The sequence below is a fragment of the Liolophura sinensis genome, chromosome 11, assembly GCF_032854445.1.
Source record: "Liolophura sinensis isolate JHLJ2023 chromosome 11, CUHK_Ljap_v2, whole genome shotgun sequence".
NCBI classification, from domain to species: Eukaryota; Metazoa; Mollusca; class Polyplacophora; order Chitonida; family Chitonidae; genus Liolophura; species Liolophura sinensis.
This window is the reverse complement of record NC_088305.1, coordinates 21,482,883-21,501,656: the sequence shown is the minus strand read 5'-3', so window position 1 is coordinate 21,501,656 and position 18,774 is coordinate 21,482,883. Positions and strand designations below refer to the sequence as shown.

The following is an 18,774-nucleotide window of genomic DNA, read 5'->3' as shown; positions in this document are numbered from 1 at the left end:
CAGATTTGACCACACATATACATGTACACCTGTCCCTTGTTAAACAGATTTAACCACACATATACATGTACGCCTGTCCCTCGTTAAACAAATTTGACCACACATCTACATGTACACCTCTCCCTCAGTAAACAAATTTGACCACGCATATACATGTACACATTTCCCTCATTAGACAAATTTGACCACACATATACTTGTACAACTCTTCCTCGTTAAACAAATTTGACCACACATGTACATGTACACTTCTCCCTCGTTAAACAAATTTCATTTCAACACCTGCTTCAGTAGAACAGGGTTAAAAAATACCAATCTGGATTCATCTCAGATGAGATCTGGAATATTATATCACAATTATCTAGAATAATAACAATAATATTAATAATAATATATCTGGTGTGAAAACTCCAGCCCCACAGACAATAATCTCAGTATAAACTCTGAGTCAGCTACTGAAAAGGTTCAAGACACCCCATGCAGTCCCAAAGGAAATCAGCTTGATATTTAATACTTGTTTTAAGAGCCTGATCAAATCACATCTCGCTCAGAAGAAACTGGAAATATTAACATCATGGAACTTTGCTTAAAATCAGTTGAAAATGTCTCCTTAGAATCAGTGCCAGTCCTATAAATAACAGAGCACTTACCTCCAGTTTTATCAGGATTTTTAGCCAGGCGACTATAGACTGTGTAGATTTGATGGTGGTTTCTATGACGATGTAACTTCTGTGTTATAAAGAGATGTCTGTGAGCAGGTGTTTAACCAAGGGGCTTCGTATTCCATGTACTGTCAATCCTCAACCTTTTCAGCCACTAGCGCTTTTTTTTTTCAGTGAAATTTATCCATGAAATTATAATGAAATTATTATGAAAATGACACCAAGTATGTTTGCTTTGAGTCATTAAACATGTTAAAGATGCAAGCTTCATACAAGTGTGCAGATTATTTCTCTATACCTCATAGTTCTCTTAGAATGCTCTACACCTCATAGTTCTCTTAGAATGCTCTACACCTCATAGTTCTCTCAGAATGCTCTACACCTCATAGTTCTCTCAGAATGCTCTACATCTCATAGTTCTCTCAGAATGCTCTACACCTCATAGTTCTCTCAGAATGCTCTACACCTCAGTTCTCTCAGAATGCTCTACACCTCATAGTTCTCTCAGAATGCTCTACACCTCATAGTTCTCTCAGAATGTTTGAAAATATTGGTTGCAGGGGAGGTTAAAAAGTTTGAAGAATTAGGGTAAAAGCTCTGTTGTCTTGCTGCATTGCGTAATCCTTTCCAAACATCATCTAACCTGTACAAAAGTCTCATTTCGGATTCACCTCTTAATCTATAATTTGCTAATCCAGCACATGCATGACATGTCAGTCTGTTTTGTTTTCTTGTGAATATCATGTAATCTTGCGTCTTTCATGACAGGTGGAGATCAAACAGGCAAAAGTTAGATCTACAGAGAAGACAAAAGAAACTCATGAATAACCTGCTACAAGCTGTACCCCGCTTTGGCGCTGCTCTCCTGCAACTTACCAGGTACAAAACGAAACAAAAAAAGAAAACAATGCAATAAAATTAAGTACTGAGTGATACTTATGTCTACACTGTTTCTGGATAAGGGTATATAACAAGAAGAACAGCCTTTCAGCATGTTCAGTGTGTAGCTGGTGGGAATGTAGAAATAAAAAATCTTGTGCGGTTATCGTAAACTAACAATAATAAAGCATTTGACAAAATGCATTTTGCATCGATAAAACTTCATTCAGTGTCAGAGTCATGACCTGTAAGATAGGCTGTAGGCATATATAGTGTATCCCAAGGTGTTTTCATTATGGTGCGAGGTAGCCTATAACATGCCCGGAAACCTGTCCCCAAAGCGGTGCGCCATACTTTGTGAATGTTAACCATTTCCACAAGCTGAATTCAAGTAATGTTTGCAGTTTTGGTGGTTCTCGCATGAAAGTACACCAGATTTTTGGAGGACAAGATTTGGGTTGCGTTATGTCCGATTGCGCACTGTGTTGAGGTGTCTTATAGCGAGGCTAGACTGTAATTATAGATATTCTGAACAATTAAAATTTTGCTTTCTGATTTATTAATTAATTTTGCTGCATAGAGGAAATAATGCAGCGGATACCTGTGCAAATAGATATCATTCCTGCAGTTTCGGCAAAATATCAAGTGATATCAATTCATTTGGTGGGTGTTTAACTTTCTGTTCAAGGATATTTTACTTTGTGCATAATGGCCAGGTTAAGGGTGAAGGATACAGGCAGAGCCTGGAGAAAACCACTGCCCTTCAACAAGCGCCTGCCAGACTTGCTGATGTAAAGCTGCAGTTAAACCAGAGGAGGCTGAATGATAGCACTCAATGTTACTAAACTGCTGTCGTGAGAGCAGTGTGTTACGTGAAAGCTATTTTATTGTACGGTAATTTGATTTAAAAATATTTACACCAGTGTTTGAAAATTAATGAGTGCCAGTGTGTGGTTATCAGCCGCTAGCTCAAAAGTCTTTGCATACAATTTTATCTTGACTGTTCTTTATTTCAGGCTACTGAAAGAGTTGCTGACAGTAGACTTTCTACCATTTGAAAAAGGGTGAGCTTTTCTTTGTCTTACTCTTCATGATTACACTTTATGAAGTTACTTTTGTAAACAGAACAGAGTTCGTGACAAAAACTAAAATGTAACAGTTGTGCAAGAAAACATGGACAAAACAATGCAAAATAACCAACAAATATTTTTATGCTTTCCAGATCCTCTTACACCCTGGCAAATTTGGAAAATTTGGTGAACTACAAGAATGTTCAAGCTGATAAAACTCTGGAAAAGTTCTTCAAGTAAGTACTCTTTTTTGTTTGTGTAGCCCTTAGGGCTCTTCAACCTTTTTGCATGTTTACTTGGTGTTTATTGGGCATTATTCTGTGTACTCTGATAAAATCTTTTTGTGAAACCCAGAAACTGGACCATTTTATTTTTGCCTCCAAAATCAAACCTAAATGTGCATAAATTGCACTGAAAGCTGCTCTTTCATATGTGAAAAGGTTGAGGAATTAGGGTACCTTGTTTTAGTAGACAGATCAACATTGTTGGAGGTTTGATTAAGATTGCATTTACTTTCCTCAACTTTACACTGCCATTGGGTGAGATCAGCTCAATATTTTCCAGCTGTAAAAGCTGATTCGAAGCTGTTTAAAAGCACATGATACTCTGCTTTTACCTTACAGAAAAGAACACAAGTACGTTGCTTGGGCCGACTTGTTTAAGGCAGTGTTGCCCCGAAGTGGCATGAACATTGAATTAATGCCAGCTATGTTTTTAGGTGAAATAAATGTTCTTAAGGGTCAGAGCTGGCTGTTGCTCAGGTCATGTCTGTAAAATTTGCTCCAAATACTGACATGGTATATTTACAGAGTAAAACGGGCAGGTAGCCCTATAAGTAGTTCTGTAAGAATGGCGTTAAACCCCAAGCATTCATTATAAATGTTGTAAATGATCTAACATTTCACTCCAAAAAGTCCATTTACAGAGGCAAATAAATGTCATAAAATACTACTTTTGGTGCTGAGACATTTTACCTGTAGGCTGTCAGCCTACCTCCCAAACAAACATCAAAGAGTCACTTTTCTAAGATCAGTGGAACTCTAAGAATTACGCACAATTTGAACTAAGTCATGGGGGAAATTTTAGTTCTTTTAACTTGGTTAAATCTCTCTTAGAGTCAGGTAGTTTGTCAGTAGATCAAGCTTCCCAGTGTTTTATAACATGGAACCATCTGTTCGATTTTCAACATTCTACCTTTTAACATGGACCATTCACTTGATGTCAATGTACAAGAGGACATGTACTTTCTGCGGTAGATGTGTGTTTGTTTCCAAAAATGCATGATAAATTTAAAATTAGCTTGTACTACATATTGCACCTGAGTTGATGAAGATTGTGTGATTCTATCCAGGTACTGTAAACTGACTGTGGATGTGACCGCTGAGGAATCATTCAGATGTCTCTCATACTGTGAGGAACAGGTCAAGAAGAAGACAGTGTTGTGAGTTTTGTTTTCATTACCATAACTGCATATTTTGTTCAAATAAAAGCACATTTCTGACATTTAGCTTTTTATTTATTTATTTATTTATACAGAAATTGGACAATTAAAGTTTAAAGCAACTTCTATGAACTGTGAGCATTTATGTCCCCAGGGCTGTTATGTACCCATATTTTAATACAGAATTAGGAAATATTTTAACTTGGAAGCCGAATTTTTCAGTCTCAGTTGAGCATTGGATATGCTGTTGCTTTTCCTTCACATACATGTGAAAGATGCCAGATGAACTGTTTCCTTTGGTTTACAAGTTACATTATTATGACAACAGAACTGACATCCCAGCACAAAATGATGTCTTGGCTTCACCACACAGCACTGCTACATGGGGACATAGGGAGTACAGGCTTTTAACCGGGCAGTAATTGAGTTATGATAAAACTACCAGCAGAATATCATAATTTTTGCAATGTTTGAAACCCAACCCGCCCAAGAACATAATTTAGAAGATTTATCTATAAATCCTGTTTAATCAGCCTTCTGTATTCTATCTATGTACCATATATGTAAAAATGTCCACACCGTACATAAAGTGCTGGCGTCTTGTAGCAAAGACACGTCACTCAAAGTGATATAGGCTGGCTTCTTTGTTGTGGTTAATGTTTGTTGGCATTTTTGAATGATTTCATGGTTGTGGATGTTGTGATGTGATCCTATTTTCCACAGCTCTAAGGACTCTTTGCACCTCCAGCGTCTGAAGAAGGAGCAAAGGGAGGAAAACTTAAGAAAGGCAAGGACCGAAACTGGGTATGTGATAGCTTCTGACATATTGTGCATGTTAGTCTTAATATATGTACCCGACTACACAATTTATGTTTGTTTATTGATGAGTGGATATATTTTGTACATCAGGTTGTATTGAAATCTATTCAACACAAAACAGATTGATAAACGGTGTCATGAATATCTATCTGATATTTCCTGCCGCATGCCAACACTATGTTTCCTACCCAAAATCCACAAAATCAGAGAGGTGCTTGAACTGGACCCTACTGGCCTGGTGCTCCATACGGAGCTCAGCATCCCTGGACAACCTATCATTTTGCAGTGTGGTGCATCATTAGGAAATAGGACACATGCCTATCGGATATCAGTCATCTTATCAATCTAATTGAAGGACTGCATGTCCCTGATGATGGGCTCCTAATTGCATGTAATATCACATCACTTTACACCAGCCTCAGTTTCACAGAGATGGTGAGTGCTCGTGTAGCCTGCCTGTCCCTTTATCATGACATCGAATACACTGTCAATCGCCCCTCTGATCAGTCACTTTTGAACATTGCTGACCTTACTCTAAACTCTAATGAGTTAAACTTAACAACAAACATTACAAGCAGATAGTGGATGCGCCCCAGGGTGCAGTCCCCTCCCCTGAACTTTGTAACATTGCCATTTTCAGGTACATCAATCAGATCCTGAACAAATTCCCCCATCGCAACAGCATAATCTTTTACAAATGATTCAGGGATGATGGACTTGTTATCATGAAGTTAAACTTGACTTGTGGCTGAACATCTCTCTTGGAGCTTGCAAACCAGGAACACTCACTCCTTAACTTTACTTATGAGATTTCAAACTCAGAAATGAACTTTCTGGACATTACTGCCTTTAAGGGAGTGGAAGAACTTCAAGTGGGATTCGATTCTTGATCTGAAATGCTACTCAAAGCCCACAGTACCAATATCTACACATAGTATTCGGTGCATCACCCGTCCTGCTTTAAGTCGTTTATTAGCTGTGAAGTCACAAGGTACTGTCTTAACTGCAACAATGTGCCACATTTCTTTAAGAATCAGCACTCTTAAAATCTAAATTGCTGATCAGTGAATACTTGGAAACCCCAATTTCAATTTCAACAAAGTGAAATTTGAGGACCATCCTCTGAACTGCTGATAAACAAGATTACTAAAGTCGTGTCCAACAAACAAATGTTTTATAACCACGTATCACAATCGTCAAAGGCATTTTAGAAATATCCTTAACAAATACTGGCATCTGATCGAAGGAAATAAAGATTCTAAGGACATATTTCCTCTTCGTCCTAAAGGGCAGCTACCCTTGAGACTACAACCTATGTGAAATCCTGTGTAAATCCAAATTATAGCATATGCTATCTTAATCTTTGCCGTGGACTCCTGACAAGGGTAGACCAAGCATTACATGCCAAACATACCCGAAACACACTGTGAGTATAGTCATGTATAGATTGAACCAATCTCCAATGCTATAACAATCAATCACGTAAATGCAGAGCTGTCTCTTTTAGTTATATACTATTTACACAGCCTGCTGAAATGGGCAGTGTCGAGTCTGAGTGTACCCCAGTAAACTTTGGGTTTGGAGTTTTTCTTAATTCTTTGTTTGGCTTTGTGCCACCTGGTCTATACACGTGAATCGAAGTTGGCTCGGGTCTTCTTTGATCCTCATTTATTTTTCTGATGATTTCCTCAGACCAAACATTCCATTCTGTGCATCAGACATGCTTCTGCAAATATCATTACTTTTCCTTTTCATCTTTTATGATCATCTGAAAACTTGCTGTTCGTCTTATGAATGACATGCTACATGGCTCCGAACCCATGCTGTCATTTTAGCCGTCATTACCTCTGTACACATCCCACACACACACACACTCACACCTCATCTCACAGCGTTGCAATACCCCTGGCACAATACTTGTATTCCTGAGTGTGGATTTATGTCATACCTGTGAGTAACAGTTCTCACCTATTACTGCTGGGTGTTATCTCACACTGTGCTCATTGTCTCACTGTGTTGGTTTCTACTTAGCACTGACATAACTTGCCTGCCGTACCTTCTTAATAATTACTGGAAATAAGGGGGTAGATCATACAGATCTCCCACGAAGGGTGGTATTGACATGCCAGCTAGCCCAGCTGTAGCATACGCCTACCTTGGCCTGTAAAGCCATGCTTTCCTGACAGCTTGTACAATATCTCTTTGGCATTTCCTTACCCAAAACACTCACCATACCGTTTTCCCGGCTGTGTTTTACAAACTATGCTATCCAATATTTAAAGTCGATGGTTGTGTGGCATTATTTACAGGGGAATATTCAACACCCTGCCGCATTAGGTATTATATCCGCAGGATTGTCTTGAGTCTACCGACTGCTTGTCTTTCTCCCCACTCGTGTGGGGAGAAGGGGAAGGGGCTACACCCTTCTTAGATTAATTAAAAAAAAGATAGTTTCAACACAGTACCACAGGTATTTCAAGAAAAAGTTAGTAGTGCATGTACATCCTGTGTCTCTGTTGTATCTGTTTTATCAGGCGACTGGGCAACTTTGTGAAGCTGATTGACCAGATGGTTGTGGAGCACCTATTTGAGATCAGCAAGTGCCAGGTGCTGCGGTTTGTGGATCAGGTGATGAAGCCACGCCAGGATGCACAGGAAGAGGACAAGGGCATGTTACAGGCTAACCTTGTCTTCACAAAACAGGGTGAGGTTTTGTTCAGGTTATTCACATTGAAGCTATCTTTGTTTAAAACCAACCCTTCATGAGTCCCCCCACCCACTTCTTTTCAGACTATGAGGATAACTAAATAATCTCCTCTGAATCAGCATTTTTAAAAAAGATAATCTAAGCTGCATTGTAGCTCAGAACCTGCATCATGCTAATCATAATCAAGCATAAGTTGAATCAGGTCTGATTGAGTGAGTAAAGCTTCTACCAGAAGCCCCCAAACCCCTGGACCCATGGAGTTGCGGGTTCAAACCCAGTCTTTGTTGGTTTAGTTACGAACTTTGAAGATTTCGCAGAAAGCTGGTGAGGTGCGGAGTTTTCCCCCAATGTCTGCCTTGTTTCATTGACCAATAAACTTGACTGCTGTCAGGTAGGAGAAATAGTGTAAAACACCAATCAGATATATGAACAACTATTACCTTGATTTCTTTCTTGATCTTGGCTAGATTAGAAAACTCTGAATGATGTAAAGATGATTGGGGATCAGCTTTTGTCTTTGTTTTTGTGGAAAAATATAATCTATGTTATGTACCATTGTCTTGCCAACTTGAATGCACCTTTCTCATTTAAATCAGTTTAATGAAATTGCCAGTTATTATTGGTTAATGTCAAATGCAATTTGTGTAGTCGTCTAATCACAGCAGAATCAAAGCACAAATTGATAATTAATGCTCATTCAGCATATTGAGTGTATGTGTTTCAGGGGTACTAGGGTTATCTCCCTCTAAGGAGAGAATCTTCAGTGTCGTCACAAGCACACTGACAAACATCCCGGGCATTCTGTGCGCCCAGGCCATGCCCATGGACACGACCCCTGCGTGGACGGACCGTGATGACCAGGCTTCTGTGTTCTCCTCACCCACCAAATCCACAGCTAGCCTGATCAAGGTTTTGGAAGAAAAGTAAGCTTTCAGTTCGAAACCAGAAGTCTGTAAGTTTGTATTTTAGTTAGTTGGAGAGGTGCATGAGTGAAGTGAGTTGAGATGTATCAGCATGGTGAGGTGCAACTGTGTGGCAGAAAGTTTGTCAGATAATTGGTGAGGGACAGGTGCATCAGTGAGATAAAGTGAGATGCAGCAGTGCAGACAAAAAGTTTGTCAGGTGGTTGGTGAGGTGCATCATTGAGGTGAGATACATCATTGAGATGAGGGGCATTATTGAGATGAGGTGCATTAGCAAGGTGAAGTCTGAAGACAAAGTTACCAATCATTGAGAAGAGGTGCATCTGTGAGGTGATATCCCTGACCTTTTGGGTGAAGATTCGAATGAAGCCTTTTCTGGTTTATGTCTTGTATCTGGCAAAGTACACTGGTGTAGGGTGGTCCAATTATCTCTACTATACATTTAACTCTTCATTTCAGAATTGACTTTTAATCATATTCGAAAAGTAAATTACAGATATGCAAGCTGCTTGATTATTTGCTCAAATTTCCATCTTTTTTAGACGGAAGAAATCACTGGCCACGACACCAAACACAGCCATCACAACAGGCCCAGGTTCTGAGGTAGATACCACAACAAAGGGGATTTCAATTTCTGAGGCAAGGGTTGAAACTCAGAGTGTGGAACTTTCTCGTATAACCAAATCTGTCCAACCAGTGGCTATGATGGAAGAAGACGAAGAGTGTGAAATTGATATCCCAGAGTTGCCTCGATGGGGTGAGTGATTCGGATAGTGTGACGTGTAGAGGAAGGGCTTGTCTAAAATATGGCACTGTTTGTGGGTAAATCTCGTTATTAGCTTCTTTGTGACCAGTCAATTTATGTCTTGTTTTAAAAATGATAAATCATCTCAGTTTGCCCTTGCGAAATTCGGGACTAAAATAGTCCATTGGTTGACAAAGACCAAGAAAATCATTCTGTTACATGTCATGTAAGTATATTACTTTTTAATTCTCAAACACCTCTGCTGCCATGGTATGGAGGTGATATTACCAGTAATAAACATCACAGAAATATAAGGCGTGAAAAGACCGTGCACTCTCAAAAAATCTTCTGCTGCATGTGGGAAGGTCTGCCAGCAACCTGCAGATGGTTGTGAGTTTTCCTTGGGCTTTGCTTGGGTTTTCTCCCATCATAATGCTGGCCTCCTTGTGAGTAAAATATTCTTGAGTGCACGGTAAAACACCAATTAAAATAAAAATGAAATAAAACTCTCAAAAAATTTATCTGAATATCTCTGTTATACCTTTGTCATTTTAAATAGTAAGCCCATAAATGTCTTCTTATCTTAAATTAAGAAAGGTTTTTGCTTTTCACATACATTCTGTAAAATGCCAAAGGGTCAAGTAACAGATATGTTGAATAAATTAGCATAAAGTTCTTTATAATCTCAAATTTAAGTGAATATTGTGGTGAAAGTGGAGAATGATGTCATGTCGGTGTCCTGTGTAAAATTTTCCTTATATCTGTAAGGTTGGGTGCGTAAAATGGATACATGTTGACGTATACATGTGTGGTTGCACTTTGTTGTTGATCACTGCATTTAAGGTTACAGATATGTCTTGTGGGCTAGGTTGTACTTTTATCTTCATCAAGTAGTCATCTGCCCCCTTGGACATGTTTCTATAGTAGACCATTTCTTATTTTCGTTTAACTATCATAGGTTTCTCATAACTAAAGTTTTGAAATAACTGCTTTTATATTTGTTTAGCTGCACCCACAAAAGATGAGGATGAAATGGCTGTGGCTACTCCTGACCTGGTGATTAAAACAGACGCCTGTCTGATTGTGGAAGGGGAGGGGTTTATGGGCCAGTATGAACCTCTGTCAAGAGCCAGCTTGGAAGACAAACTCAGACTAGAGTAATCTCCCTTTATGCATTTTTTTTCTAGTCAAATAGTTTTCTTTGTTTTGTTATCTCATGTAAATATTGAAGCTTTCATTGCTGTCACTTTGTAAGTGCACCCACTTTATGTAAGTATCGTGTTGTCCTCTATGTACTTTTTAATCATAAAAAAATTGGTTTTGGTACAGTATCCCAGTTCCTAAAAAACTCATCAAAGTTATGAAAAGACATCTTAGCTTTTTACTAGCTAGGGTTTATAGAAACTTTGCCTGGCCAAAGCTGAAAGTCTCTAATTCACCAAATTATGATTTAAATTTTATAATTAGAAACAAAACTTTTGCTAAAATTGTGTTGACCTGTTTGTGCCAACTTTTTACCGGCTTAACTATGCTTCAGACAATGTTATTAAAATATTATTGCCGCTTAACTGAAGGTTATCTGTTGTTGTTGTTAACAGTAAGGAATATCTTGGTGCACTGGACCTGACAACAGAGATGCTGGAGGCGGCCATGCTAGAGGTAGATCAGTACTGTGAGGCCAACGCCTGGTTGAACCAGATACATCAGTTCACTACCAACTGGACAGAGCGCTCAGTCAGGGAGTTCAAAGGTCTTGCCGCCTTCAGCATTGAGGTAACTAAGGTTCAGACTTATCTCACAAGGTAGCTCCAGAAGTAAGTAAGGATGAACGATGCCTTCAGAATGTGCTGTCCTAGATGTTGTCCTAGGGATACACAGCAAAACTTTCACCACATGGTAGAGTGCGGTTACTGAGGCGATCACACTTTTGTGCTACAGTTGGTACAACAGGGTGGTTAATTGACGAAAAGTTCCAGGAAACTGTAGGTGATATATCGTACTTTGTTAACTACAATGATTCCCAAGTGTATTGAAAATGTGGATACTGCAGTCACTGTATTTGATATATTATTTATAAGATTGGTGTTTTACACTGTACTCAAGAATATTTCACTTATACAACGACGACAACCAGCATTATGGTGGGAGGAAGCTGGGCAGAGCCCAGGCAAACCCATAATACAGTATTTGACCTAAGTTTTCATCCATGACAAAACTGCTTAGATTTGCTTAATAGTTTTGTTGATCTTGGAAAGGTGTTTTGGGATTTGTTTGAAAGTAGGATGATATAGTCCTGTAAAACTACATGTCTCAGCACTAAAAGTAATATTTCATTAACTTTATTTGCCCTTTCTTGGAGAATTTTTGGGTCAACTAGTGTTTTTTTGAATGTTTTTCTTATATCTTCTCATATTGACTGTTTACAGCAAAAGTTGAACGAAATACGTCAATGGTCAGACAGAATCCGTGCGTTTGATCAGAATTACCTGACGGAGAATGGCCTAATCTATATAGACTGTGTGACCATGCACTCCATTCTGGTGCCAGCCCTAGAGAAGATCTACCAGCAGCTTGTTACCTTTGTGGCCGATGAGGCAAAGCAGCTGGCCAAAGATTTCTGCAAGGACATCAGCTTCTTCATCTATGTCAGTAATACTTTCATTTTGTATTAGTTTTTTTAATTTTGATGGTTTCGCTGCTTACCATTTTACACGTAATCCTTTCCTTTCCAACTGCTGCCAACAAATCTTCAGCACGAGCACTTAAGCCAAACTCAAACTCTGTTTGTAATTATTCTGAGGTCCGATTAGATGAAATAGATTAACACTGTAGATGTGTTTGTACTGGAAGTGAGTGTATGTGTTCAGAATAGATAACTTTCAACTTAATGAAAACAGTTAAAACTTGTATTTAAATTGGGAGTGGGGACAGACCTTGAAGTTTTGTTGGTTTTGACAAGGCCGTTGAGTATTAAGGTGCTGATCTTGATAAGTTCCACTAACTACAGCATGGACTTTCATGTGATATATCATGGATTATGCCTTATTCAGGGAAGAATCTGGATTGAGCGTTGGCAGATAACTAGCCCCTCACTGATGGCTTTACATTAGAATGACTTTTCTTGTACCTTGATGAGACATATTGGTTTCCTCTGGACCTTTTCTCTGGTTTCCTCTACCTGTCAACCTGACTGCAACCATTTATGTGTGGTGTATTATTGGATATGGGGTAAAACACTAATGAAATAAGTTAATATAGATCAAGTATAAGGCAAATATAACTCGTACAGAGAATAGGTGTGTGTATGGGCCACTACTGTAACATTTGATTGATGAGGAAATGTTTTATTTTCATCAACTTTTCATAAACGTAGTTGGACAGGTATGATCTCTAATCATATAGCTGGCATAATCTTTAATCTGAAAACTGGCATAATCTCTAACATGAACATAATGTCTTATACCAAAAACTGACTGTATTTCAGACGCTGAAAGACAAGAGGAAGACTGTGGAGGCTTTTGCCAGCTATGCCAAGAGTTTCAATGAGTATAAAAACTGCACAACTCAATATCAACAGCAGCTGGATTATATCAAATCTCTCTATGAGGTACTGCAGCCAATTCCAAACAACTAAAATCGCAAATTGCAAGATTAAAGTTTTCTGTCATTTCCACTTTGGCCTGGCACGACATTACTCTTTGACCTCTGACCTATGGCCATAAATGACGTGCATTCTTAATGGCATATCTACCTGATCCAACGTCACAGTCACATCATGTGTCAGTCAAAGTTTACAGAAATTCCTGAAGATTTCATTTTTGAACACTGTCCAGTTTTAGGGGTTGAACAGTGTCAGCCATCATAAATCCCTTTGAAATAGTGTGTAGCTCATATCTCCTTGTACATGATTGGAGAGAGTTCATTCGTATCTTTCCTAAGCTTGGTGGTTTGCACTCCAGGTTCACGTTAAAGTTTGTCTGTAACTTGTCAAAGCTCAGTTGTTTACCCCATGGGCACTTGGATTACCTCTAAATATAAAACTGATCGCCATTGTATAGTCATTGCAACTAAAGCAAATTGGTAGCTCGATCTCAACTCGGGGGTGGCGGAAAAGGGTGACATTAACAATTGGTTGTCTTGTTTTGGATGTCTTTTTCTGGTTCTCCAGTTTTGGTGTCACCATTTTCTTGTGTAGTTGCAAAACAACTATTTTGCTCACTCAGATGCACTTATCTCTGATCTGACAGGTGCAAGTTTGCAGCCTGTGAATCAAACATTAAATCTACTGAGCGACGTATTAACTCAACCAACCATAAATTAGTCAACTGCAAGGATATGGCTCCAAAGCCAGCCTTTTTCACTGCGGTAAATCTGTACTAGTTTAAATGTGGCTACGAATAACACCATGTGTTTGTGTGGGGTCAGGTGATCAGGATGAGCTACCGCCAGTTGACAGGGGAGGAGGAGAAACTGGAAGAGAGCATGTGGACAGCCTGGGAAGCTTTCCTCTACCAGATGCAAGCTGCGGCTGAGTTTGTCAACACCCAGACCCCACTCTTCAGCCAGGAGCTTGAGGACACCTACACGGTAAGGTTAGGGTTTGGTGTATCCCCGGGAGTCGTGACACCAAGCTCAGGCTCATGTCTGCCAGTCGTAACAGATTTACAAGTCATGTTACCTCAAGGGTTGATGTGAATTACAGGACGCCACCAGTGAATCGGATCAATGTTCTTTGATTTATGTATTTATTTATTTGATTGGTGTTTTACGCCATACTGAAGAATATTTCACTTACATGACGGCAGCCAGCATTATGGTAGGTGGAAACCGGGCAGGAGCCCGGGGGAAACCCACGACCATCTGCAAGTTCATTTTGGTGGGAGGAAACTGGGCAGAGCCCAGGGGAAACCCACAACCATCCACAGGTTGCTAGCAGGCCCAATGTTTTTTGAGATCTTGATATTTAGCTGCACAGTCATTCATTTAAATGAAGGAGAATAGGTCTAATTCTGACAGATTTACACGTCACATTACAACAGGTGGGGTTGAAATGAACTACAATATTTAACAGCACAGTTTTCAGTAAAATAAACGCAAGCCTGGCTAAACTGTTTTTGTTTATTAAAATGCATAGCATATGCCTCAACCAGAACCAGTGTGTTTAGATGATTGTTTGTTTAAAGATGTAGGTACTGTCAGTGGTACCTTAATTCAATGTTGATCAGTCACAGGCCAGTTGTATGATTGCTTATTCAACTTTACTTGCCCCAAAAAAATTCCAGTGGTAGTTTTGGGGCCTGTAGATGGGTGCTGCAAAACTACTGGAACTGCCTGGATTTGAAAGGATTGATTTAAGTGATGGTTCTAAGGGCTCTTGTAGAGACTATTTCTCGCAGTTTGAAAGTGGCTAGAAGTGATAGATGAATCAGATCTCTGTACCTGCAGGCTCTTTATACTCTTTAATTTATTTAAGTTATTTAAAGCTTAGTGGGAGAGCTTTGTTACTTTGTCATGAGTTCCAAGCTCTGGACAAAAATGATACTTCTTTGTGTCACGGTTTTGCCATTTCATGGACAGATTCGGTAATGGGAGTGGGACTGCCATCACATAAGTAAAACAAACTTGAGTAAGGCGTCAGATCTGATCAATGGATAAATTTTTCTGGATAAACACTATTGTACAGTAAAGGTAGAATGTACAAGCAGCTTATCTGTGATATTGAAACAAGACAGCTGAAGCACCAACTGTCCTTCATTGGCTATTCCATAGACTCACCATTACTGCACATGCACAAATAGGTCCTTAGTTACTTGTGCACCTTCTCACCTCTTTCCTGTACGGGGCCTCCGTGGCTCAGTTGGTTAGCGCGCTAGCACAGCGTAATGACCCAGGAGTCTCTCACCAATGCGGTCGCTGTGGGTTCAAGTCCAGCTCATGCTGGCTTCCTCTCTGGCCGTATGTGGGAAGGTCTGCTAGCAACCTGCGGATGGTCGTGAGTTTCCCCCGGGCTCTGCCCGGTTTCCACCCACTATAATGCTGTCCGCCGTCGTATAAGTGAAATATTCTTGAGTACGGCGTAAAACACCAATCAAATAAATAAATAAATCTTTCCTGTACTGTTAACTGGTTCAAGATATAGGACCTGACTTTCAGTACATAAGCTTTGATCTCTTTATACGCACTGACATTGAAATTTTGAAAGTTACATACATTCAGAAGTAAATTCTCACTTTTTCCTGCTGTAGGTTCTCTATGATCTAAGTCTTTACACTCGTATGCTTTATCCTCATCGCACTTTAAGGTGTGAGTATGACACCTGTGTTCACACATGTCCTGTAATTTATCTCTATTTTATGCATAAATCCATGGTCTCATTTCTGTGCACTGGAATTTATATTTTGAACTATATCTTGTATCAGCAGCTGTAGTTTTACTTCATACTTTACATGTACCTGTAGTTGTAGCTGATTGTAGAGCTCTTAGTTAGATCTGTAAGTGAAATTCATTCTTTCAAACAGAATATATAGATGTAGTAAATAACATGTTTTTTCTTCCCTATTTGACGACTTCAGAATCATAACTGACTTCGTCCTCTACTCACTTACCTCCCTTTTTTAATGTAGCGCCTTAAACATGCCAAAACCCAGAAGCAGCAAAATGAGGCGGTTCAACCTCCCAGCAGAGTTATGGTAAAACCCATGGGCAAACTCTAAATACATATATATATATATATATATATATATATACATGTACATGCCTATTCTGTACTTATGCTTGCAGAACTGAATCATATGCTACATGTACTTGGTGGTGGTTTGCCTTAATTGTGTAATATCTGTATGGGCACATGCCTATAATAAGCAGGTTACAAACTACAAGACAGGGTACAAATGTTAAGGAAGGATGGTGGTTTGCCTTAATTGTGTAATATCTGTATGGGCACATGTCTGTAGTAAGCAGATTACAAACTACAAGACAGGGTACAAATGTTAAGGAAGGATGGTGGTTTGTCTTAATTGTGTAATATCTGTATGGGCACATGTCTATAGTAAGCAGATTACAAACTACAAGACAGGGTACAAATGTTAAGGAAGGATGGTGGTTTGTCTTAATTGTGTAATATCTGTATGGGCACATGTCTATAGTAAGCAGATTACAAACTACAAGACATGGTACAAATGTTAAGGAAGGATGGTGGTTTGTCTTAATTGTGTAATATCTGTATGGGCACATGTCTATAGTAAACAGATTACAAACTACAAGACAGGGTACAAATGTTGAGGAAGGATGGTGGTTTGTCTTAATTGTGTAATATCTGTATGTACACATGTCAATAGTAAGCAGGTTACAAACTACAAGACAAGGTACAAATGTTAAGAAAGGATAATAATTGTGAACTGAGCAGATGAATGTGCTGCTCCTGCTTGAGGGATAATCATTGCTCTGTAAATTATATGTTGCTCAAGTATTGGTGTTACTGAAAATTATACGGTGAATGGCCTCAAGTAATCTGCGCATTTTATCAGATTCCGAGAGTTCTATTGATCTTAGAATTGCGCTTTGAGAGCTTTTTTTTTTTTTTTTTTGGAAAGTAGGATGATTTCCTATTGAAAAGATATAAGTTTCAGCACCAAAAGTAATACATGTAGTTTATGACGTTTATTTTTGTCTAAAAATGCACATTTTGGGGGGGTGATATCCATTCTATACTGTAAGTAAAGTGAATCTTGTCCCTAAAAACCAGACCAGTCTGGAATTTTTTTAAAGTCACCTGTTTAACACCTGTTAGGTTGTTGTTGGCCATCAAACAGATTCTGGAAAGACCTTTACTCATAAGATCACAAATTTTAACCCAACTCTGGTTTGTGTACAACTGTATGTCAGAGGGTTTGTAAGGTACTGTTCAGCTGTTCAGGCCCAGAGTGTTTCCTCTGGCTGGAAGGACTAAACCTGTATAAGGCACTAAGCATATAGTTTATAGATAATAAATATTGGACTTTTGGTATTACGTACATAAATACATATAGTTCAGAATCTGGTTTACGGATGTTTTTGCATGATTATTCATACAGTGGAGTTGGCAGCGCATGTGAGGAGCAGTACCATGAATGCTGTCTTAATGCTATCTTGATGCTGTCAGATTCTTTCATGCAGGAGCCGACATTAATTGCTTTCCTCATAATACTCATCATAAACGTAAAAGCATTTAACAGCATGGCTTCTTTTCTCACATAAACCCAATCCCTGTGGCATGAGCTTGCGAATTAATATCTAGCTTTGTATTTACAGTTGTTCATGCTCATATGCATACCTATGTTCTTGTCATGCTTTAATACATAAATGTGAACCTATAGTTACACTTATTTGATTCCTACCAATTATTCTTCTTAAAGTACAGATAGATGGAAGTTATAATGAACAAGTGTAAGTCCAGCTAGCTTCTGATGCTGACTGCGTTATATGCGAACTGAAATTCTTACTTTCATGCTTTAATAGGTAAGCAGTCGCTGTGAGTTCAAGTCCAGCTCATGCTGGTCGTGGGTTTCCCCCGGGCTCTGCCGGGTTTCCTCCCACCATAATGCTGGCCGCCGTCGTATAAGTGAAATATTCTTAAGTACAGCGTAAAACACAAATCCAATAAATAAATAAAAATAAATTAATAAGTAAGACAGCACAAGCATACCTGTATTTATCCATGCATGGCAATGCATATATATATATGATACCCACATTATGTATATGTACTATCTTATGAAAACCGTGGGTTTCCCCCGGGTTCTGCCCGGTTTCCACCCACGTATGATTGAAATATTCTTGAGTACGATGTAAAACACCAATCAAATAAATAAATAAATAAATTTTATGAAAACCCTCCCCTAACATGCCTAAGAGAAGCCCTAGCTACAAATATCACTGTATAATCAATTACGGTTTTGGTCAAAGTGCTGTGCACAGTATTGTTACGTATGGTATGCAGTCAATACTAGCTTTGTCTATGGAATTTATGCTATTTGATGTATATTGCTTGATATAAACATATAATATGTGTGTATTGTCCTTGTGCTGTTTGTACATTATCATGCTTCATTAAGCTGTTAAATACCTGTACCAACTGCAAGAGCTCAAAGCTGTGTACTATCATGTGTATGTGACTGTCAGTCATTATGTCCATATGCCAGACCTGGGTCTGTTGAGCGTTCAAAGACTAATTTAGCAAAAGCTATAATTATACTCTGTGATTAATTTCTGTTTTTTTTTCTAATTTAAATGCCACTAGACAATATAACTTCCTTCAGACTTAACTCCTGTATGTACACGTATTATTAATGTCTCTGTGAACAAATACCATGGTTTATGTATCATTAAATTAGGTAATTCATTCACAGATGCATGTAAGTTTAAGTACACATGTACATTCTGATAGCCTTTCTCAATACTTTTGCTTAGCTAGCCTAGCCCACATCTGTATGGAAGTTCATTCATTTTATTGTGGGAAGCAATGTGATAATATAAAACTTGATCTCTACC

The 18,774-nt window shown here is 38.8% G+C and overlaps 1 protein-coding gene across 1 annotated transcript in view; it reads left to right on the top strand.

Moving 5' to 3' along the window:
• LOC135478179 (dynein heavy chain domain-containing protein 1-like) overlaps positions 1-18,774 on the top strand; it is a 146,431-nt gene that overhangs the window by 15,181 nt on the left and 112,476 nt on the right. Inside the window, 14 exon segments of the mRNA XM_064758450.1 lie at positions 1,431-1,541; positions 2,558-2,605; positions 2,764-2,847; positions 3,963-4,052; positions 4,776-4,856; positions 7,406-7,575; positions 8,303-8,501; positions 9,044-9,258; positions 10,253-10,403; positions 10,845-11,019; positions 11,673-11,891; positions 12,731-12,853; positions 13,672-13,833; positions 15,870-15,935. Coding sequence (XP_064614520.1) covers positions 1,431-1,541; positions 2,558-2,605; positions 2,764-2,847; positions 3,963-4,052; positions 4,776-4,856; positions 7,406-7,575; positions 8,303-8,501; positions 9,044-9,258; positions 10,253-10,403; positions 10,845-11,019; positions 11,673-11,891; positions 12,731-12,853; positions 13,672-13,833; positions 15,870-15,935 — 1,894 coding nt within the window.